The sequence below is a fragment of the Protopterus annectens genome, chromosome 5.part1, assembly GCF_019279795.1.
Source record: "Protopterus annectens isolate FY-2018-M chromosome 5.part1, PAN1.0, whole genome shotgun sequence".
Classification (NCBI taxonomy): Eukaryota; Metazoa; Chordata; order Ceratodontiformes; family Protopteridae; genus Protopterus; species Protopterus annectens.
Genome location: NC_056736.1, coordinates 350,556,209 through 350,581,036, shown reverse-complemented (window position 1 = coordinate 350,581,036; position 24,828 = coordinate 350,556,209). Strand labels below are relative to the sequence as shown.

At 43.5% G+C, this 24,828-nt stretch overlaps 1 protein-coding gene across 6 annotated transcripts in view; it reads right to left on the bottom strand.

Annotated features, from left to right (window-relative positions):
• ARAP1 (ArfGAP with RhoGAP domain, ankyrin repeat and PH domain 1) overlaps positions 1 to 24,828 on the bottom strand; it is a 2,759,262-nt gene that overhangs the window by 625,995 nt on the left and 2,108,439 nt on the right. For all 6 annotated transcript variants that reach the window (XM_044073028.1, XM_044073030.1, XM_044073029.1 and 3 more), the window contains one exon: positions 12,121 to 12,166. In XM_044073028.1, the coding sequence (XP_043928963.1) occupies positions 12,121 to 12,166 (46 nt within the window). The remainder of the gene's footprint in view (positions 1 to 12,120; positions 12,167 to 24,828) is intronic.

Sequence of the window (24,828 nt, the reverse complement as noted above, 5' to 3'; positions counted from 1 at the left end):
CCTTGAATCCAGCACTTTCCTCTTTCCTTACCCTACTTCCATGTAGTACCATGCCCTTAATCATTCCTTGAATCCAGCACTTTCCTCTTTCCTTACCCTACTTCCATGTAGTACCATTCCTTGAATCCAGCACTTTCCTCTTTCCTTACCCTACTTCCATGTAGTACCATGCCCTTAATCATTCCTTGAATCCAGCACTTTCCTCTTTCCTTACCCTACTTCCATGTAGTACCATGCCCTTAATCATTCCTTGAATCCAGCACTTTCCTCTTTCCTTGCCCTACTTCCATATGACACTAGCAGCACTTTGCAGAAGTATACCAGTCTGCATACTTCACTGCAGAAGTGCAAGGCTCTGTATTTCGACCATTCTTTGCTGTACCACCTCAGATGCCATACTTATCGTCACATCACAGCCACATGAGGTTTATCACAGTAGCTTCTGATCAAGTTCAGTGCAGGTATATTTAACTTATTTAGTATGATACTGAATCCTGGCACAGTCTCCATACAAATTAATTTCCTTTCTCTTGACAACCTAATATAACATGCAACAGTTGCTTCATCAAAAAGTACAGTTGCGTACACCATAAATGTAAAAGTACGAGTGTATTCACTGTTGCAGTCATTACCTATGGATTATGCCTGCTGTGATAGCCCTCAGTCGGCCCGAATACCAGAGTCAATATTTTTCTGTGTCAGCCGCTGTCGCCTGTAGACTGACATCAAGTCATCAGTGCAATAAAGCAAGGTAGCTGATGCCATTACATCAGTTTTTCTTGCCCTCACCAGTCAGGAGCCCCAGGAAAAATGACAAAGCAGTCCTGGTGGTTAACAACCATCCCAAGAAGCTTATGTCTCCCTAATGAATGAGGATATAAGGGGGAAGGAGGTAGGGAAACCAAGACTGCAACAGTCAGTACACTTTAACATCTACATTTATGGTAAGTGTACACAACTGTACTATGTTCTTCATGTTTCACTGTTGCATTCATCACCTGTGGGAGGATTCCCAAAGCTGAAGAGAGGGGTGGCAGGATTAGTTAGAGACCTAGGCATGGGTAAGGAGGCCTGCAGTACTGCAGAGGCAAACCCTGTCCTAGCCTTAGAGAAAAGAGGAAGGTGGCAATGCTTTGTAAAGGTATGGACTGAGGTCCAGGTGGCAGCTTCCAAGATGTTCCTGGTGGGACCACCTCTGAGGAATGCTGTGGAAGTGGAGGCTGTCCTAGTGGAATGTGTACAAATAGACTTAGGGGGAGGTTTCCCATGAAATCTGTAGCAGAAATGGATACAGTGTGATGTCCATTTAGAGACAGTCTGCTTGGAAATGGGCTTCCCCTCTGCCCCAGGGCAAAACTAACAAGAAGATGGTCCATTTTTCTGAAGGCTTTACTGTGGTCCAGGTAGTATCTGAGCTGCCTGTACACGTCCAGGGAGTGCAGAATTCTTCCCCCCCTTGTTTGGAGGGTTAGGGAAGAAGGTAGGCAGATGAATGGCCTGGTTGAGAGTCACATTAGATACCACATTGGGTATAAAGGAGGGGTTCGTCCTAAGGAAAACCATGTCTGCATGGAAAATGATGAAGGGTTCAATGGCCATCAGTGCCTGGAAGTGTAGAAACCCTTCTGGCTGAGGTGAAAGCTAGCAAAAAAGCAGTCTTCCAGGAGAGGAATTTCAGTTCTGCTGAAGCAGCAGGTTCGAAGGGTGGTAAGGTTAGTTTTTCCAAAACATAATTAAGATCCCAGGCTGGCGTGGGATGCCTTCTGGGAGATCTGATATTAGAAGCCCCTCTGAGGAATTGTTTAATCAAAGGGTGAGAGAACTGGAGCTGGTCTGTATTAAACTGAGCTGAAATGGCTGAGGCGCAGATTTTAACAGAAGAGAAGGGGAGACCACTATTGAGTAATTCCACTAGATAGTCCAGAATAAGAGGGATAGAAGGTTGTGAGAAACTGGCCCCTCTGGACTGGCACCATGAGCAGAATCGTTTCCATTTCCCTGTGTAAGATTTTCTGGTGCTGGGTCTTCTGGCCTCTGTGATAATGTCTAGGACCTGCTTGCTTAGCAAAAGCCATTCCCTTATCTTGGGAGTATCAACCATGCTGATAGCCTGAGAGTCTGCAAATCTGGGTGCACCCCCCCCCACTTGAGTCAAGAGGTTTGGGATCTGTGGAAGCTGCCTGGGAGGATGTGATGTCAGGCTGCGCAGCAAGCAGTACCAAGATTGTTTGGGCCAATCTGGAGCAATGAGGATGGCCTTGGGCCCCTCCTCCCTTATCTTGATGAGTGCCTTGGGAATAGGAGACAGAGGAGGGAAAGTGTACACAAAGAGGGAGTTCCATGGGAAGGTCAAGGCATCCACCTTCCATGCCAGGTGGTTATATTCCCTGGTGCAACATTGTTTAGCTGATGGTTGTGGTGCGAAGCAAAGAGATCCACCTCCGGATTTCCCCACACTTGAGTGACTTGCACAAAGGTCTTTTTGTGGAGCTGCCATTCGTGGGGGTCCATTAAGTGTCTGCTTAAGTGGTCTGCCAGGGTGTTGTTGATCCCTGGCAGGTATTGGGCTATTACGTGCAATCCCATGGAGGAGGCAGTCAGCCAGAGGTTCATGGCTAGCCTGCACAGAGGGTAAGATTGTGTCCCTTCCTGTTTGTTGATGTACCACATTACTGTGGTGTTGTCTGTTTTGATAAGGAGAACTCCTGGCCTGAGATGGGGCTGGAAGGATGTCAGAGCCTTTTGCACTGCAATCATTTCCTTTTGGTTGATATGCAAGAGAAGGTGTTGGGCATTCCAAAGACCTTGGGTGCACCTGCCTGCTAGGTGGGCGCCCCAAGCGATGTCTGAGGCATCGGTGGTGATGGTCTGCCTGGTGGGGAGGTGGATGAAGGGGAGACCTTGGTTCCTGGCACAGGCCCCTGTCCACCACAAAAACTCACCCCTTATACAGGGGATCAGAGAGAGAGAGAGGGGTCTCTAGAGGTTGTGAGTGTTGACACCAAAGGTTCCTTAGATACCACTGAAATGTCCTCATGTGTAGTCTGGCCAGAGGAATCAGAAGGATGCAAGAAGCCATGTACCCCAATGCTTGCAGTTACTTCCTTGCTGTGAGGTGACTTTTGGGTGCTAGCTGGGTAAAATAGAGAGGCAAGAAGCATGCTTTTCTGGGGTTAGGAATGCCATTTGGGATGCTGTGTCCAACAGTGCTCCCAGGAAAATGATTCTGCTAGAGGGAGTCTGCTTTGATTTCTTCTCGTTGATGGTGAACCCCAAGGCATTTAGGAGGGTTTTGACAAAGTGTAGGTCCTAGAGCAGCTTTTCTCTGCTCTCTGCCTGGATGAGGCAGTCATCCAGATAATGGTAATTCTGTATATTTTGCTGTCTGCAAAATGCTATGGCCAGGGCCAAACATTTGGTGAAAACCTTGGGAGCAGTAGATAAGCCAAAGGGAAGTGCAGAAAACTGAAAGAGTTGTGAGCCTGCTCTGAAATGCAGGAATTTCCTGCAGGACTCTCTTATGGGGATATGGAGGTACGCATCTTTTAGGTCCAGGGTCACTAACCAGAAATTTTTCGTCAGCATAAGCAGCAGCTGCTGCAGGGTTAGCATTTTGAATTTGGGGACCACCAGGGATGTGTTCAGAATGGACAGATCCAGGATGGGTCCCCAATTGCCCTTCTTTCTGGGAACAAGGAAAAGCCTGGAATAAAAGCCTTTGCCTGCTTGATCTGCGGGGACAATTTCTACTGCCCCCTGGGCTATAAGAATTTGGATTTGCTTTAATGCCTCTGCCCACTAATTGGAAGGTAAGTCTGGGTGCCCTCAGGTAATTGGGATTTTGTTGAAAGTGAATTTGTATCCCTGGAAAATAATCTTTAAGACCCACTGGTCCTTGGTTACAGACAGCCAATTTTCTTTGCAGAGGGACAGCCTTCATATGAGCTTTTGGGTGAGAGGAGGTCAAAGGGGGGGGGGTCACTGGGAGTTTTTGCCATAGAGGGATGGCTTAGAACTCCCTGCTTTAGAGGTGGATGTGGTCAAATGTTTGGTTCTCTGTTGTCCCTGCTGTAGGGACCTGGTTGGCCCTACCCCCATCTGCTAGGAGCAGGAAAAGACCAGTGCTTACAGGGAAATTTCCTGCTGTATCTAGAGAGGTTGAACCTGAAAGAAATCTTTTACTGTTTGCATAGATTTTGCTTTGCCCTCCATTTTTTTAAGCACCTCTTCTGCCTTTTCTCCAAACAAGCGGTCTTTATCCAAAGCTACATCAATTAATTTACATTTGACATGATCAGAGAGAGGCTGTTCCTTCAATCATGCAGGTCTCCTAAAGACAGAGCCTGACACTGCTGCCCTGCTAGAGGCTTCTAGTGCATCATATCCACAGTGTAAATAGTGTCTTGCCACTTGACAAGTAGAGTGCAGTAAATCTGCTAACTCCTTAGAACTGGCACAGTCAGGAAAAGTAGAAATCTTTTGCTTTAATAGTACCAAAGTGTGCTGTTGATATTTTAACATATGGAACTGACAGTTGAGAGGTTTGATGGCTAAGGTTACATAGGTGTAAACTTCTTTACCCCATCTGTCCAGAGCTCTGGCATCTTTATCAGAAGGAGTAGGGTTCTTTCCAGAACTAGCCCTGGCTCCCTTGGGGCCCTGTGTAATAACATCCAGGTCTGCAGCAGGACTTCTGTACAGCTAATTGTGAGTGTCTGGTACTCTGTAATACCTGTCTGGCTTACTGGGAATAGGAGGAAGGGTGTCCGGGGCTAAACTGGATTCATGGAAAACATCATCCACCACTTCTAAAATAGGGGGGATGGCACGGGGTCTGTGCTCGGGTAGGTCTAGACATTTTCTTAGCCTTATCTTAGACTGAGGGAAATACTGAGATTCCCATTGGAAATGTTCCCTGAGGGTGTGGAGGGTTTCCTCAAAGGAGAGGTCTTTTAGTGGGGGGGCAGAAGGGATGGATTCCTCTGCATCTGAGTCCTCATAAGCAGTAAGAAGTTGCTGATCCTCTTCAAAATCTGAATAATCTGATTCCTCAGAATCTTGCTCTGGCAATAGTTCAGGAAAAGGGTATCTTTTCCTTTTAGAAGTTGTGGCTTGACTGCCCTTGACAAGGGAAATAAGATCCTCCACCATCTTAAGCATCTGGGCCTGGGGTGGAGGGGCAGGAGTAAGATGGTGGCTAGAGGTAGATTTTCTAGGGGTGGCCTGGCATCTAGGCCTAAGAGTAGTCATCGGTCTGAGAGGAATGGTAGTCGGGTGTGAAGATGTCGGTTTCTGACTGAAATTGGTAGTGTGAAAGACCTCCTCAGAAGCCGGTGCCTGAGTAGTGGCTCCAGACCCAACCAAGGCAGAGACAGCTAAAGGCTCTGAAGACGAAGAAGATTTCTGCAGCATACTGGACTCTGAAAGGGTATTGATAGTGGCATGCATAGAAATTGCATCGGGCATCAGGGGCTGCAAAAACACATCATTGAATTCCGGAGAACGGACGACCTGCTTAGTGGAAGAGTCATTGGAAGGCTTAGCCTTGTGAGGTCTGTCACTATCTTTATCCCTACACTTTTTAGGAGGCTGTACAGAATGTTGGCTTACCGACGCCATATGAGAAGACGGAGGATGAAAATACCTGTTTGGAGAACTGACGACCTGCTTAGCAGAAGAGTCATCGGAAGGCTTAGCCTTGTGAGGTCTGTCTCTATCTTTATCCCTACAGTTTTTAGGAGGCTGTACAGATTGTTGGCTGACCGATGCCATATGAGAAGACGGAGGATGAAAATACCTGTCTATAAAAAGAGCTCTACGACGAATGGTTCTCGCATTAAAAAGGGCACAGAACCTGCAATGGGCAACATCATGGTCTGGGCCTAAACAAGTGATGCATTATGAATGAAGTCTTTGTGTCAGATCTGCTTTCCACAGGCGAGACAATTGTTAACTTTTTTGGACATCGGTTAGTGCAAGAAAAAGAGATCCCCAACGGGGTACTTAGCTTTAGACGTTTTCAGCTGTGATCCAAACTCTGGTAGCAACCGACAGGCACACTTGTGAACTGCTTCTGCTACAGGCCCCGTGGCAAGAAAGACTGGTGTAATGGCATCAGATGCCTTGCTTTTAAGCACTGACAACCTGACGTCAGTCTACAGTTGACAGCAGCTGATGCAGAAAAACACTGACTCTTGTATTCGGGCCGGCATAGGGCTACCACAGCAGGGATAACCCACAGGTGATGACTGCAACAGTGAAACACAAACAATCTGTGCTGCCCTTCTGACTTTTCACTTCACTTCTGGCATTCTCTACTGACCTATAACTACAACTTAAAGCAAAATCTAGTTAAGTTCAAGTACAGACACTGCTATACATTAAAAGAAAAAACATAATGAATGTCAGGGAAGTTTTCACAAGCCTTTGCTTCATTCAGATATTATGACCTCTGCTTAGAACTGCACTATAGAGTATAAATTAAGTAAGACATTTTGATTCATACATATATATATATACATATATATATATATATATATATATATATATATATATCTCAAGTAAGATAAAGGTCTCATAAGTTATGATATCTGAACTAAAAGTTTTTCAAAATCATCTATGACTTTTGTATTGTCTTTCCTAAGTAGTGTATATTTTTATGCATAATTTTTTTTCTGGAATACCCCTCATTAATGCACAGAGATTATTAAAAAATATTTTATTTTTTAACAAGAGTATCCCAATATTCTCATATCTGTATATATATATATATATAGGGCAAAATAGTGCTACAGTAATTCGTACTGATGCTTCTCTCCTCCAAGGTCAGGAGTTCATATCTGACCTCTGGCTTCAGCCTGTAAAGAGTTACATGTTTTCTAGTTTTCCATGGATATTTTTGTTATATTTATTTAGTTACTTGTCATTTGTTGACTGGGACAGTCCAACTGAGCTAATGCCCATTTCCAGCATAGGCTTGAGGAGAAAAGCTCCACATTACAACAATACAAAAAAATTAACATGATAATGTAATGTACATTAGAAAAGTTTGGCAACATATCAATAATTAAAAAATATATCCCGTACCAGTAAAAATGAGAAGAAGAGAGAGAGAGAGTGTGAGGGTAACAGTAGAGAAAGAAGAAAGAAACAGTAAAAGTAGTGCTGGGGCTATTAAAGAGAAATTTGAGAGGAGGGAGAGTGGGAAGGGAGAAAGAAGATACACAGCAGGGAGAGGGTTAAGGTGGGATGGTCATATTCTACTTCTCTTCGATTTCTTAAAAGACATACTTGGCTCAATGGATAATGTAATCTATGACTTGCACGTGCAGCCTAAGCATCTAAAGAAAATGGTCCATACAAACTATGTTTATTCAACAGTTTGTTAGAATTATTGAAAGTGGAGTTAAAAAGGCTTACCGTGATTCAGAGGCTTACATCAGAAGGTTTCAGCACTATGGAAATGTTTCTGATTCACAGGCCGTTCTAACACTGATGTTTTCAATTTGTAGGAGCCTTATGCTGGAGAGTGAGCTTGCTTGAACAGCCTCCTGCTAATGTGGCAGTCCAAGGGAGTAGCTATTGCTAATTAGGCGTGTTCTGTCACTTGGAAAGTATGTGGCTGCCAACTCACTCATGCAAGTAAAATTTACTTTAGGATGATAAAAATTGAATGCTGTCAAATGATGACATTCAACCATTCAATCATATCTGAGTAGTCACTCTGCAGGTAACTCTGATGGAGCTACAAGTGTGCAGGGGGGGTGTCAGTACGCATATGTGTGTTAACATATTTGTGTGTGTCTGTAGGAATATCAATGTGTGTGTGTGTGTGTGCGCTTGTGTGTGTGTGTGTGTGTGTGTGTGTGTGTGTGTGTGTGTGTATGGATGTGTGTGTGTGTGTGTGTGTGTGTGTGTGTGTGTGTGTGTGTGTCTGTGTATGTGTGTATGTGCGTACGTATGTGTGTGTGTGTGTGTGTGTGTGTGTGTGTGTGCGTGTGTGTGTGTGTGTGTGTGTGTGTGTGTGTGTGTGTGTGTGTGTGTATGTGTGTGTATGTGCGTACGTGTGTGTGTGTGTGTGTGTGCGTGCGTGCGTGTGTGTGTGTGTGTGTGTGTGTGTGCGTGTGTGTGTGTGTGCGTGTGCACGTATGTATGCAAGTGCTTGCCTGAGTGCTTGCACTACAATGATTAGGTATGGGAGGCTGAGTGTGTGTGTGTGTTATGTGTGTACTTGTATTGGAGCAGGCCTCTGTGTATATGTGAGTGAGTGTGTGTGTGTGTGTGTGTGTGTGTGTGTGTGTGTGTGTGTGTTGTGTGTATTTGTACTGGAGCAGGCCTCTGTGTATATGTGAGTGAATATGTGTGAGTCAGTGTGTGTGTGTGTGTGTGTATGTATTGGAGTATGCATGTGGGTGTGTAGGTGAGTGTTGCCATGAGTTTGAGTGAGTGGGAGTGCTGTTTGTGAATAAGAGGATGTGTGTGTTTACGTGCATGTGTGGATGTATGTATGAGTGTGTGTGTGTAGGGGGGTACCTTTGCTAACACAATATATGGGCTGCTAGGGAGAAGACTAATGTGGTCAACAATGACAGTGCAGCACAATAACTCCTTATTACTAATTTTATTTTTCTTATTTAATCCTGAATGCCCTCATTGGTGCAGACATGGAGACATGATCTTATTTTCTTGAAAGATAGTGAACATTGAAGAGAAAACTTCCAAAGAGAGGAAGAAACTCCTTAGTCACCATTTTTTTTTAATTATGAGAAATGTCATTGCTTAAGTCACAGTTGTCCAGATAGTACTGCCGGTTCTGCAATGGAAACATGCATTTATATCCAGTGTGCTTACCCCGATTAACAAATAAAAGAAAAAACATCATGTTTTATAATACATCTGTTTGCGTATTCCAGACTGGTATGTGTAATGATCTCAGGCTGCCATAAATGAGCCATTTCTCCTGAGGTGCAGTGACCTCAGCACTGGTTATATTTAGTAGGGGTACTGAAGGCATACATGGGAGGTAAGACCTCTCCCAAAACTAAAGAGTTTTTATATTTCAACAGAAAGAAGTTTTGCCTTTAAAATGGCTGTTTTTTGTTATTTCTTTTGTCACACTGTTTTGGTTTGTGCAGTATGAATGTGATAAAGTTATACTCCTTACTGTTATTTTTGCAGTTCTCATAAGTAATTAAAGTGCGAGGATGCAGTTAGGTTTTGCGAAAATAATTCGCAGATGAATATTACATCCACCTTTATCTCGAACTAAACATTTTAAAATAAATCTGACCTAAAGTTTTTATGAAGTTCACCCTGCATATTATTGGTAAACATTACCAATAACAAAGATAACATTCTGTTTGCACTTCTAAAAGTCATTACTTGCATGTCAGCTCTGATTGCCATCATTATCTGCTAGTATGGTGCCATCGAATGAGACAGGATATATTTTCATTTTAAAAGAGCACTTAGTGAGTTATCGCATTCTTTTATCATTCTTTCTCATAGCAACCAACAAGATTCTGAAAGTACATCAGCATTTACCAAGCCTACAAAGCTAGCCTTAACTTTTTTATTGTTTTCTGACACGCCAAACTTTGAACAGCACCAATAATTTACTTTTTAACTTTAAAACAGATCCCTATGCTGCAGTCTTATTTTATAATAAAGAATATGGTATACATGTATAGTAAACAAGAAACTGTATATAATTAAAAGGATTCCTATCAGTTGATAGAAACTTAATATGACTGAAACTCATTTGACTGAGACCATAAGACTGAAATTTCAAAATACTAAAAATCACTTGACTGAAACCCATAAGGGCGGCCACGGTGGTGCAGTGGTTAGCATTGCTGCCTCACAGCAAGAGGTTCTCCAGTTCAATCCTCGGCTGGGGTGCCTTCTGTGCGGAGTCTGCATGTCCTCCCTGTGGTCGCGTGGGTTTCCTCCGGGTGCTCCGGTTTCCTCCCACATCCCAAAGACATGCTGCAGGTGGATTGGACACTCTAAATTGGCCCTAGGTGTGCATGTGAGTGTGCCTTCTGTGGAAGGTTGGGCGCCGAGCTGGCAACTCGACACTGTAAAACTCCACTGCCATTCAATGTGCGGACAAGGTGATCCGCTGTGGCAACCCCTAACCGGGAAAAAGCCGAAAGAAGAAGAAGAAGACTTGACTGAAACCCATAATACTGAAATCTTACAATGCTAAATTTCAACATACTGAATTGTAAAGTGGACGATATAAAACCAGAATAGGTGGGGGCTACGCCCCCACACACCCCAACTAAATATACTAACTCCAGGATCACAGTACAGTGGAGAAAAGGGCATATACCTTTTCTCCACTGTAGTGTGATTCTGGAGTTAGTATATATAGTTGGGGGGCACAGCCCCCCACATTGGGGGGTGTGGGGGACATAGCCCCTCATCTATTCTGGTAAATCTACAATATACCATAACCATAGAGTTGGTTATTGCTATTATACAATTACATTACTTAAGAAAAAAATACTTACTTTACTTAAATAATGTCTTTGTATAATGGCGGACTGCTGTTCTTCTGCCGATTGTGGTATACTGCTTCTTCATTTTGATCTACTGAGCATGCGTATGGGACTTGCGTTCCCACACATACCTAGTACATCAAAGCTTTGAAACGGAAGCAATGGAGAAAACAGAGTCTCCGTTGCTCTGTTTTCTCTCTCTCTTTTTTTTAATTGTAAAAAAATAAAAAAGGTTTTGGGGCAGTTTATACCAACAGAAAAAAGGCCGGGCGACCAGATCTTTTTCTGTTGGTATATTTAAGCAATAACCCACACCTGGGTGTGGGTAATGCTGCATTTAATCACGGTTGGTGTGGTTTGGCCAAACAAAGGCAACCATGGGTAAATCCAGCATTACCCACACCCAGGCGTGGGTTATTGCTATTATAAATGACATTATTTAAGAAAAAAAAATACTTACTTTTCTTAAATAATGGCATTGTATAATGCCTTCTTGCTGCCCTTCCGCAGCTGTCCAGTATTCTGCGGCAGTTCTGATGTACTGCGCATGCGTATGGTTACGCAGTACATCAGAGCTGTGTGTTGAAGCAATGGAGAAAGGAAGATCTCTGTTGCTTTTTAAAAGGTGTCTCGCTATGTTAAAAGAGTTTAACATAGCAAGATATCTTAAAAAAAAGCAACGGAGAAAAGAAGATCTCCGTTACTTTTTTTTAAGATATCTAGCTATGTTAAACTCGTTTAACATAGCGAGGTAACAGCAACGGAGCTCTTCTGTTCTCCTTTGCTGTCCAACACAAAAAAAAAAAAAAAAGACATACTAATGGAAAAAGTCCAGGCGACCAGACCTTTTTCCATTAGTATAAGTCTGATTTACAACGGGCACGCTGACCAATCAGCGTTCATGTTTTGGAATATTAATAGGGTCATTGTATAATGTGGGATTTACAACGGGCACGCTGGTCGGGCTGGCCAATCAGCATGCACGTTTTCGAATATTAATATTGAATCATTGTATAATCTAGAATAATACATAAAGAATGTATTGTTAGTGTGTGTAACATTTGAAACATACATTCTAGTTATACAGTTGCAAATTTAAACTAAATTATGGTGGTAATAAATCAAAGCATAGTGTAATTAATGGAGGGCTTGGAAAATCCCTTTACATTTCTCATACAGGATGAAGCTATTTGATAGTATAACTGTAAACTCATATCTTCTAAACTTGGCTCAGATATACAGTAATGCTTTTCCAATCATTTCTGCTTCACAGCATATTATGCAGTGTATTACAAAATGCTGACTCCATTTGCACAGAGAGAGTTACTACTTAGTGCATTTTAAACTTTAATGGACAGACACTGCAATGTGAAAATAAGGACACCTGCCAAAGTTTTTTAATACTCCAATAGTACAATGCTGCTTTTTGTAGATAGAAAAGCTCACATTTATACACTAACACCATTTAACTCAAAAAACAGAACATTCCTAAAACAAATGATAATTATTCAGCAAAAGTAACTATCAGCAAAATGATGAAATGGACAGTTGCCATGTCAGGAATTCTGATACAGATAAGGCAGTGAATCAGGATACAAAACAGCTTGCTCATTACCTTCTTCCCTCCACCAAAACAAGGACTTCATTGTCAGACTGAATGGCTGCAAGAGAAACACAAAAGGAGAAAAAAAATCATCTCCACGCAGAGGATTAACACTTGCTTTTAGTACATGTTCTTTGGGATCAATTGCGCAATTATATCCTTGACAATATGTGAAATAAACACCAGGTCTTTGTGTAGTTTTTAACATTTGCTAATTCCGATTGCAACAGACCAAAGTGAAAATATCTCACAGCTTTCTGTTCTCAAGACAGTGCTGAAGAAAATAAATTACATCTTCAAATGTGCAGGCATCCATAGTGGACACCCCTCAACATGCATAATCACTGCTTCTCAATATCTGTCATGAGAATAGTTGTTAAAATCATTAACTTTACAAAAAACATGGTTATATAAACAAACACTATCACCAAAAAAGTAATGAAAACAGTTTACAGAAATGTTTAATGATGGAAATGTGGTACATTTGTAGACATTACACTATTTGCTAATCCTCCTGTCTCAAAACTTGTTTGGATTTCCCATCAACACACAGTAGCATTCTATTTCAGTCCTTCTGTCTCATTTTGTGATTCCTTTCACATTGCACAATGAACAATCTGCACATAAGCATGTATTTCTGCTGAAAAAGAAAACAGAGCTCTGAAAGCGAACACCATAGTGTAAAATCAGAGAGAACATGCTATTGTGGGTGAGATGTACTCATTCTAATAAGCAATTTGGAAAACTGGTTTGTCAGGTACTGATAGGTTATTTTCTGCCTTAATAGGTGTATGTACAGAAAATTAAACAACACCTAGAAGAAGCTGTACATAGCCAAGCAATTGACTGTCATTATGTTGCATTGTATTAGCAGTGACTAAACTGAACATGTATTCTGGGTTTATCCCATATATTATTAATAAATACACTGCTAAGTAGTATCAGATAAAAGTGACCACAATCCAGGGTTGCCAGATTTCCGACTGGCCAGGTAGGGACAAAGTGAACACTAAAAAAAAAAGGTCTTCCTCGTCTTTAATGTGGAACATTCCACATTAAACAAAAGTAGCAAAGTAGCTCTGTGTTTATTTTTTATTTGATTGGCCCAGGCCAATCAAAAATAAATAAACACAGAGCTACTTCTGTTTAATACGAAACATCGCAGTTCCGCATTAAACGGAAGTAGGTGTGTTTTGCGATTTTTTTTGATATACTGGTATACGGGCCAATCAAAAATCGCTAAACACGGAGCTACTTCATTGGGTACTAGTGCTGGCGTGGCCAGTCTGGGGCAATCAGGATCATTTTTGGCTTCTCTTGTCTGACTTTTAGGAGCACCTTGGGAAGGAGACGTAGGAGTGGAAAGGCATAAACTGATAGGGTTTTCCAGCTGAATGATAGAGCATCCACTTTCCATGCTTGTGTGTGATAAGTCCTTGTGCAGAATCTCTGTAGTTGGCAGTTGTGGGGGGAGGCAAAAAGATCTACGTCTGGGCATCCCATTTCCTTGTTATTATGCTGAAGACCTGCGGATTTAGTTTCCACTCGTGAGGATCCATGAGGTTTCTGCTTAGTTCGTCTGCCAGAGTATTTTTCTTTCCTGGCAGGAATTCTGCCTGCAGATGTACTTGATAGGTCAGTGCTGTGTTCCAGAAAGTCATGGCTTGCCTGCAGATGGGGTAGGAATGTGTGCCCCCTTGCTTGTTTGCATACCACATCACTGTGGTATTGTCCGTCTTTAGTAATAGTTGTCCTGGATGTAGTAGATCCTTGAAGGCTGTCAGGGCATTCTGTACAGCTAGCATCTCTTTTTGATTGATGTGAAGATGCATTTGTTCCAAAGGTCACGTGCCCTGAATACATTTTCCTGCCATATGTGCCCCCCAGGCATAATCCGATGCATCTGTTAATAGTGTCTGCCTGGCTGTGGGTAAAGTGAAAGGCTGTCCCCTGTTGTGGTGGCTGGCCAGTGCCCACCATCGAAACTCCTGTTGCAGGCAGGGAATAAGAGTTATTATTGTTTCCAGGCTGTGGCAATGTTGAGTCCAAACACTTTTTAGATACCATTGTAGTTTCCTCATATGCAGTCTTGCATATGGAATTAGTAGAATGCAGGATGCCATGAAGCCCAAAGCCTGTCTTTGTTGCCATCATTTGAAAGTAATGAGTCAGTTGCCTTTGCTTGTCTGGCGTGAGATAAGCCATCTGGGCAGTTGTATTTAAGCTTGCACCCAGGAATATTATCTCTTGAGAGGGCACTAGTTTTGATTTATTTTGTTTACTGTGTACCCTAGGCAAATTAGTAATCTTTTTACAAACGCCAGATGCTTTAGTAGAATGTCCTTGCTCTCTGCTTGAATAAGGCAGTCGTCCAAGTAGGGATACATTTGAATTCCTTTTTTGTCTGCAAAATGCAATTACTGGTGCCAGGCATTTTGTGAAGACCCTGGGCACAGTAGATAAGTCAAAGAGCAGTGCAGAGAATTGGTAATGCATTGAGCCAGCTATGAATCTGAGGTATCTTCTGCAAGATTGTCTGATTAGGACATGCAGGTATGCCTCTTTGAGGTCAAAAGTAACTAGCCAAGCCTTCTATCCCAGCATGGGTAGAAGTTGCTGCAGTGTCAACATTTTGAATTTTGGAACATCCAGGAAAGTATTTAGAATTGACAGGTCCAGTATTGGTCTCCAGGCTTTGTCCTTTCTGGGTACCAAGAAAAGTCTTGAGTAAAATCCTTGTCCCTGTTCTTGCTGTGGTACCTTTTGAATAGCTCTCATGTCCATGAGAGCAGAAATTTGCTTTTGTGCCTCTGCCCATTGGTTTTATGGCAGGTCTGGCATACCTTTTGACCTTGGAAGGGTGTGAAAGTGGAACCTGTAACCCTGAGAAACAATATTCAGTACCCATTTGTCCTGGGTGATCATGTGCCAATTTTGTGCGAAAAGTGCTAGCTTTCCCCCTAAGGGTGCTGCCAAAAGGTAAGTGCTTGGCATTTGTAGAGGGAAGTCATTGGGACTGTTTCCTATAAGGTTGTGATTTGTCTTCTCCACCTTTGGGGGCTGAAGCATCCCATTGTTTAGGTCTGTATGAGCCTTGGGGCTGAGATCAGCCTCTTGTGCATCTGTATCTGCCACTATGCGGCCTGTCTAACACTGGAAAGTACCATTATTAGAAGGCCAGTTTCTGCTAAATTTAGGTGGCTAAACCTGTAAAAAATCCTTTTCTGTCTGCATTGATTTTGCTTTATCCTCCATTTTCTTTAACCCCTCTTCTGCCTTAACACCAAACAAAGTATCATGCTGTAGTGGAGCATCCAATAATTTTGCTTTAACATGATCAGGTAAACTTTGTTCTTTTAACCAAGCATGCCTTCGAATGACAGAACCTGTAACTGCGGCTCTGCAAGAAGCCTCTAATGAATCAAAACCACAATGCAGAGTACGCTTTCCCACTTGTTCAGCTGCATGCAATAAATCCTGCAATTCCTTGTTGTCAGGACTTTGAGTCTGTAAGCATTTTCTGTTTTAACACAGACATGAGGCCCTGTTGATATTTAAGCATGTGAAAGTGGAAGTTTAAAGCCCCTACAGCTAAAGTAGCAGAAATGTAAACTTTTTCCCCCCATCTGTCCAGAGCTCTAGAGTCCCTATCAGAGGGGACAGGGTTTTTTATAGTGGAAGCCTTATCCCCTTTGGGACCCTGAGAAATTATTTCAGGGTCAGCAGCAGGGTTTTTAAGAAATTTATGAGAGTATGGGACCCTGTGGTACCTATCTGGCTTAACTGGTGCAGGGGGTAAAGAATCAGGAGTCAAACTGGATTCAGAAAAAAACATAATCAACAATATCTAGTACAGGGGGGATAGCAAGGGGCCTGTGCTGAGGCAATAAAAGAAAATCCCTGAGCCTTTTCTTGGATTCTGAATAATCCTGGCTCTCCCAATGGAAATGCTCCCTCATGGTGTGCAAGGTTTCCCCAAAAGAGTAATCCTCAGGAGGAGAGGCTGAAGGGATAGATGCTTCAGCATCATAGTCCTCATAGGGAGGAAGAGAATATCCCTGTTCTGAAGAGGAATCAGAGGAAATAGAAACCTGGTCAGAGGAGTCATAGTCAGTGTCTTGCCTAGGCCTTTTATCAGGTGGGGGATGGGAACCCCTGATCAAAGTAATTAGGTCCTCGGCAATTTTAAGCATCTGTTTCTTTGGCATGGATGACTGTCCGGGAGAATGCTGATTTGTTTGTGTCTTTAATGGTGTTTTAGACTTTGCCTTGGCTGCTGAAGTGGACTTGACGGTAAGCTGTGTAGGTCTGAAAACACCCTCAGAAGCCGATGCCTGCTCAGCGACTCTGGAGCCATCTGAGGGAATAGTTTCTGTAGGCCCAATATCTTGGGTTTCCAGAGGCCTAGTTGTCTCCACGTGGGAATCGAAGGCAGCCTGCGGCTCTGAGGTAGCGGGTGTCAGGGGCTGCCAAAGCGCCTCACTGAGAACCGGCGAACCGGCGACTGGCCTAGAAGAAGCTTCATTGTTGGTTTTGGACCTTGGATGCCTGTCCTTTTCTTTGTCTTTGCGTTTTTTATGAATTCCGGTCGTCGGTTGTTCTGACGGCATTATGTAGTTAAACCTTCGGCCAAAATAATGTAAAGCAAAATCAGACAGATGCTTAATAGTGCATTGGTTGAATCTAGCACAAAAGCGACAACTAGCAATGTCGTGGTCAGGGCCTAGGCAAGGAATACAGTAAGAGTGAAAATCCTTATGAGGTATTTGCTTTCCACAAGAAATACAATTGTTAACTTTTACTGACATTGGTCTGGAGCAAGAAAATGTTTTCCCAACGGGGTACTTAGCTTTATTGAAGACTTCGGTTCTGAAATTCAATTTCGAAAATCTCAGAAGTCGGCCGACCGGCACTTGCGAACTGCTTTTGCTTCGGGCACCGCATGGCAAGAAAGACTGAAGAAAATGGCGTTGGCTGCATCTTATGTACTCCTGGTGCACTGATGTCAGGGAAGAGGCGACAGCAACCGACGCCGGACCAGGACTTTGGAATTCGGGCCGACTGCGGGTAGCCTGCCAGCAGGATAACCCAAGTGTAATGACTGCAACAGTGAAACACAATGAACATCTAGTCTGGAAACAAAAGTACATAATAAACTCTTATAGTTACCTGTCTGACATGAACACTGTAAAAGAGCCTCATGCGTATCTGTAAACACACACACACACACACACACACACACACACACACACACACACACACACACACACACACAACAAAACAAAAAAAAGACAGTACAGCTTTGTTAGCACTGTGTGCGCACATGTACACACACACACACACACACACACACACACACACACAAAAGACAGTACAGATTTGTGAACATACACACATACACATGCACAGCGTAAGAGTAGAAGTCCAAGAAGATGGATCATTGCCAAGTACCATTCAGAATGAAAGTGAAATATGCTGCAAGCAGATGCTCGACCATCCACCTGACAACCTTTGGACATCAACTGATCAGGGATGGACTTTTGTCCTACTAGAGAGAGATAAGTAGAACGTACAGTAAAAAGGGGAAAGCAACTTGTGCCATCTTCATTTCTTTTTCAGCAATTGAAGGAGTGACCAACAAGTGTGCCCACACAGTCCGAGTATGAAGCTGAAACAGCAATCTTCCCCAGAAGACAGAGGACCTGAATGCAGGAGGAAGAGAAGGGTGCCCCTAATCTTTGATTTAAATGTCTCTTGACTATGACAAGGGGATCAAATATGGTAGTTGTTATACAGGAGGGAGTCTATACTGTAGCAGTGATCTTTCTAATTGAATGAATATTAATATGGAACTAACTTGTGCTCATACATCTGCATTACATTTAGGGTAAGGAATAATGCTACAGTCTCATTTGCAATGAATGGGAAGACTGCTAAAACAATATGATACAGCTGGGGGGTAGGGGCATACCTCTCAACCTCTAAGCATAAGAAATTTGGACAAAGACAAAGATAACAGGGGGACAAAGGCTCACAAGCAGGGACAACTTTTAAATATTGCTCTTATAAACTTCAAAAAAAAGGAGCTCTGTTATGTATTTTCTATAGATTCTGAAGTCTGAAAATCAAGTGTCTATCATTATATAGTGACTTTACTCCTCAAGGATTTAGCTGAAAACCACAAATTTTATGAGGAACAAGCCAAAATTATTCGACGAAAATCTGAACATGATGCGAAAATCTGGACAGTTGGGAGGTATGGTGCATGTGTGTGTGTTTGGAGGGTTGGGGTGGGGGGGCAGCATAAATGCCCAGCCACACCATGGTAGAAAAAGTACAGTTTTGTACCTACCATAAATGTAGATGTCCGATAGATATGCAACTGCAGTCATAACATATGGGTTGTCCTGCCTCAGGCAGCCCTCGGTTGGCCGGATTCCAAAGTCTGGGTCCGACGTCGGCTGATGTCGCATTTCTCTCTGACATCAGAGCGGCTGGAGTACATAAGCATCAGCCGACGCCATTTTCTTCAGTGTTTCTTTCCCCAGATGCCAGGTGCCCTCCAAGGAAGGCTGTAATCAAATTGGAAGACAAAAACAGGATTCCAGGCAAATAAGAAAAGCAATAAACAGATACACCATAACAGATATCCCCAGCTAAGAGAAACAGGGATAGGAGTGGACCCAAGGCATAGAGGGGTATGGAGGGAGGGAAAATCCGACTGCAGTTGCATATCTATCAGACATCTACATTTACGGTAGGTACAAAACTGTACTATGTCCTTCAAGAATGCAACTGCAGTCATAACATATGGGTTGAATACCATAGCTTAGCTGGGGGAGGAGGAATGCTCTAGGAAAGAGATGGTGTGGCAATCAAACCCTGCAGGACTGCCGAAGCAAAGCCTGCTCTGGATCTGGAGTATAAAGGGAGATTGTAGTGTTTGGAGAATGTATGCACGGAGCTCCATGTAGCAGCTTCTAGAATGCCTTTTGTAGGCACCCCTCTTAAGAATGCTGTAGAGGTGGCTGTAGCTCTGGTGGAGTGTGGTCTGACATTGGCTGGAACATTCTTTCCATGGAAGGAATAACAAAATCTGATGCAATGTCCAATCCATTTTGAAATAGTCTGTTTGGAAATTGCTTTTCCTTGTACTCCAGGGGCGTAAGCTACAAAAAGCTGATCAGACTTCCTACTGGTCTTGGTTCTGTCCAGGTAGTAGCAAAGTTGTCTGTGAATGTCCAAGGTATGCAACAGTCTTTCCCCTTTGCTCTCAGGATTGGGGAAGAAAGTAGGCAGGTGAATAGCTTGATTTAAAGAAACCCTAGATACCACCTTTGGCATAAAAGTAGGGTTGGTTCTTAAGGAGACCCTGTCTCTGTGCAAGATTATGAACGGTGGTATTGCCATTAGGGCCTGTAGTTCTGAAACCCTTCTTGCTGAGGTAATTGCCAACAGGAAAGCTGTCTTCCATGATAGAAATTGTAAGTCCACTGAAGCTGCTGGCTCAAAGGGAGGTAGAGTCAGTTTTTCTAGGACAACGTTGAGGTCCCAAGCTGGCACTGGAGCCTTTCTTGGTGGCTTAATGTTCTTGATTCCCCTGAGGAATTACCTTAATAAAGGATGTGAAAACACAGGCGGATCAGTGTTATATCTAGCTGAGATAGCTGAAGCATGTATCTTTATGGAAGAATATGAGAGTCCATTCTGTAGCATATCTGCCAAATATTCCAGGATGAGTGGGATGTTCAGTAATGATGCAACATGTCCCTTGCTGGTATTCCAAATGCTGAATCTCTTCCATTTTGCTAAGTAAACCTTTCTGGTGGATGGTCTTCGAGCTTCTGTTAATATCCGCTGAACTTCCTTGGAGAGAGATAGATTGAGGTTATTCATGGGATCTCCCAGGCTGTTAGCTGCAGTGTCTGAAGGTTTGGATGCACTGTTTTGAAGTTGTGTTGAGTCAAAAGTAGGGGCCATTGGGGAAGGGCCCACTTTTTGTTGTGACATATGCTCCGTAGTAGTGGGTACCAGTGTTGTCTTGGCCAGTCTGGAGCTATTAGGATCCCCTTGGGCCTCTCTGCTTTGATCTTTAGTAATACTGTGGTCATCAGTGGCAGAGGTGGGAATGCATAGATTTTTAGAAAGTTCCAGTTGAAGGAAAGAGCATCTATTTTCCAAGCTTGTGGATGGTATGTCCTTGAACAGAATTTTTGTAGATGATGGTTGAGGTGGGAGGCAAATAGGTCTACTTCTGGCCTGCCCCATGTCGAGGTGAGTTGTGTGAAGATTTTCGGATGTAACCTCCACTCGTGTGGATCTATGAAATTCCTGCTTAGGCTGTCCGCCAGCACATTGTCTTTGCCTGGAACAAACTGGGATTGCAACTGTATGTTTAGGCTCAGTGATTTTTCCCAAAAATTCATTGTCAGTCTGCAAAGGGGGTAAGAATGTGTGCCCCCTTGCTTGTTTATGTACCACATCACGGTGGTGTTGTCTGTCCGTATCAGTAGATGGTCTTGCTGAAGTTGTTGTCGAAAGGCCTCGATGGCATGCATTACTGCCAGCATTTCTTTTTGGTTTATATGCAGATGTGTTTCCTTTGGAGACCATTGTCCTTGTATACATCTGCCCTCCATGTGCGCCCCCCCATCCAAGGTCTGAGGTGTCTGTGGTCATGGTCTGTGTTATCTGAGGTTTTTTGAATGACATACCTGTGTTTGCCTGGCTTACTGAGGCCCACCATAGGAATTCCTTTTGTAGGCATGGAATGAGCGGTATGGTTGTCTCTAGGTTGTTCCTGTGCTGAGACCATAGGCTTTTTAGGTACCATTGAAGCTTTCTCATGTGTAGTCTTGCTAATGGAACCAGGAGAATGCAGGATGCCATGTAACCCAGGGCCTGTAGGAATCCCCTTGCAGTCATCTGGGTGAGTTTTGCCAAACCTTTGAAATAATGAGTTAACTTCTCTTGCTTGTCTTCTGTCAGGTAAGACATTTGAGAGGCTGTGTCTAGATTGGCTCCTAAGAAGGTTATTTGCTGGGATGGCTGAAGTCTTGACTTTTGGAAGTTGACTGTGTATCCCATAGCCTGTAGCAATTGTATGACATAGTTCAAGTTTTTTGTCAAAATCAATTTGTCGTCCGCTTGTGTAAGGCAGCCGTCCAGGTATGGGTAAATTTGGATCCCCTGGAGCCTGCAATGAGCAATTACTGAAGCCAGGCATTTTGTAAATACTCTGGGTGCAGCAGATAAGCCAAATGGCAATGCTGAGAATTGATAATGCTCTGGCCCTGCAAGAAATCTGAGGTATCTTCTGCAGCTGTGTCTGATAGGGACATGCAGGTATGCCTCCTTGAGGTCCAGAGTAATCAGCCAAGACCCCTTGCCCAGCATGGGAAGGAGTTGCTGTAGAGTCAGCATTTTGAACTTTGGTACTATGAGAAAAGTGTTTAATGCGGACAAATCCAGTATTGGTCTCCATTGAGTTTCTTTTCTTGGAACAAGGAACAGTCTTGAGTAAAACCCCCTGGCCTTGTTCTTGTTGTGGAACTCTTTCTATTGCTTTGATCTGAGCAAGCAGAGAAATTTGCTTGATAGCCTCTGCCCTCTGGTTTTGTGGTAGGTTTGGCATGCCTTGTTTTCTTGGTAAGGTATAAAAGTGGAACCTGTAACCTTGGTCTATAATGTCCAAAATCCATTTGTCCTTTGTCAATCTGTGCTAATTGTCTGAAAACAGAGATAATTTTCCACCCAAGGGAGCTTCTATTTGCTCCTTGGTCAGCGGAAGTAGAGGAAAGTCATTGAGATTGTCCCTGTGGGGCAGGGGAGACCCCTGTGTCACTTCTTTGGTTTGCTGGTTGCCATTGCCGTCCCCTGTAAGAGCCTCTGTATTGTCCTCTTCCTCGGCCACGCCTGTTTTTACCCCTTTGAAATCTTTCAGGATTAGGAAAGGACCAGTTTTTAGAAGGCCAATTCCTGCTGAATCTGGGTGGCTGAACCTGGAGGAAATCTTTGACCGTCTGAACTGATTTTGCTTTTTCCTCGATGGACTTTAATACATCTTTAGCATTAGTACCAAAAAGCTTGTTCTTTTCCAAAGGTGCATCAAGAAGTTTTGCCATAACATGATCTGGTAGAGGTTGTTCTTTTAACCATGCATGTCTACGAATGACCGCCCCTGTCACAGCTGCCCTACATGAAGCTTCCAATGCATCATATCCACACTGCAGAAAGTGATTGCTGACTTGCTGAGAATTATGTACAGCTTCCTGCAAAGACTTCCTGTCTAAAGGTTCAGGAGAGGCCAATGTTTTCTGTAAATCATCTAACAGGTAATCCTGATATTGAAACATATGAAAGAGGCAATTCAGAGCTCTCATAGATAAAGTAGTGGAGGTGTAGACCTTTTTCCCCCATCTCTCTAATGACCTAGCTTCCCTGTTGGAAGGCAAGGGATTTTTGGAGGTGGATGCTGAAACCCCTTTATGTCCATGAGAAATAGTTTCTAAATCAACAGCATGGGCCCTAAAGAAATGAGAATGTGTTTTTGGGACCCTATAATATCTGTCTGGCTTGACTGGGGCAGGAGGAAGAGTATCCGGGGTAACACTGGAGTCAGAGTATAGGTCATCCAAAACATCAAGCACAGGAGGTATAGCCAGGGGCCTGTGTTGGGGCTTTTTAAGGAAGGTTCGAAGGCGCTTTCTGGAATCAGAATATTCCTGGCCTTGCCACTTAAAATGTTCCCTCATGGTATGCAGAACTTCCCCAAAAGAAATATCCTCAGGAGGGGAGGCCAAGGGGATAGAATCCTCTGTATCCGAGTCCTCATAGGTCTGGAAGAGCTCTTCCTGGCCATCGGAGTGAACAGAGTCCTCAGAATCTTCATCTGAAGGGATAGGGTCAGAGGGTTCAACCCGGGGCCTCTTATCAGGAGGGTGCTGGGATCCTCTCTCAGGATGGGCCTGTGAACCTCTAATCATGGAAATTAAGTCTGCGGCCATAGTCATGATTTGTGTTTCAGGAGTAGGCTGAGGTAAGGCCTTAGCAGTAAGGTGCTTGGTCTTGCTGGCTGCCTTAGCACGTGTGTAGGCCTTAATAGACATAGCCATAGGAGGCCTAGCAGCTCCACGTGCAGGAGTGACCTTATCCACAGCAATGGTCTCGGGCATTTCCTCGGTTTCAGTATCCGGAGGAAAATCTATAACTGGCGTCGGTGTTGCCTCCGGTATCGGAGGTGTCGGTAATGCGGTGTCTTCGGTTCAGAGCGGTGAAATAACCGTCTCAGGGGGAACCGGAGCACTCACGGTAGGTTTTGGCGTGGAGTCGGTGGTAGACGCGGGCCGAGGATGTCGGTCCCGGTCTTTTCGTTTCTTAGGAGTCTGCGATGTCAGAAGTTCCAACGGCATGGTATAAGCAAATTTATCGCCGAAAAAATCTTCAGCGAACTCCGCCCGGCACCTAAGAGTGCGCTTATTGAAGCGAGCACAGGCGACACAGGCCGAGACGTCATGGTCTGGGCCAAGGCAAGGAAGACAGTAAGAGTGGAAATCCTTATAAGGTATTTGTTTACCACAAGACAGACAATTGTTAACTTTTTCAGTAATTTCTGACATCGGCTGAGGCAAGAAAAGGTCCTCAACGGGGTACTTAGCTTTTTTGATGACTTCGGATTCAAAGAATACAGGAGCCGACCGACCGGCACTTGTGAACTGCTTCTGCTTCGGGCACCGCGCGGCAAGAAAGACTGAAGAAAATGGTGTCGGCTGATGCTTATGTACTCCAGCCGCTCTGACGTCGGAGAGAAATGCGACATCAGCCGACGTCGGACCCAGACTTTGGAATCCGGCCGACCGAGGGCTGCCTGAGGCAGGACAACCCATATGTTATGACTGCAGTTGCATTCTTGAAGGACATCTCTGCTTTGCTCCTGAACATAATGTTAAACTAGCAGTGGTTGGAAGTAGTGTGGACAGAGGTCCAGTTAACCTTGCAAACACCTTGAGTAGAAACATTCCTGAAGAAAGTAGCTCTAATGGTTGCTGCCCTTGCATGGTTTTCCCTTGTTGGTCATAACAGAAAGAACTACAGCCACCAAGCAGCTTGCAAAGACTTATTTGGATACTTGTCTGCCCTACTTTTCTGTCATGAAAAAAAGCAAACAACTGGTTTGTTTATCTCATTTGTCTGTGCATACTCCCCAGGAACAGGAACACCTTTCCCTTAAGAGGATTAGGGTACAGGACTGAAAGATGTATGGTTTAGTTCAAAGCCAGCTGTAAAACCACCTTTGGCATAAAGTACGGACTGGTACTAAAGGCAACTCTGTCCATGTGGAATACTGTGTAGGACTCTTAACACATCAAATTCTGGATAAGAATTTACCAGTGCTGAGCTTACTGGAGACAATTACTGTTTCCACTATAAAGCTAAGGTCCCAGTGGAGGCAGTGATTTGCTTGCTAGACTCAGAATAAATACTCCTTTTAATAACTGCCTAAGTGCACAGACAGATATTACTGGAGGCTCAAGGAGCAAGTAAGCCAAGATAGCTGAAAGATGCACTTTGTCTGATGTGTAGAACATGCACTTGTCTAAAAGGCTAAATAAGTAAAGCAGGATTTTCTGAACTAACACTGTCTTGTGGTGCTTGCCATACTTCTTACAAAAGTAGAACCATCTAGCCTACTTAGCCATTCAGTATTTTCTGATAACAGGT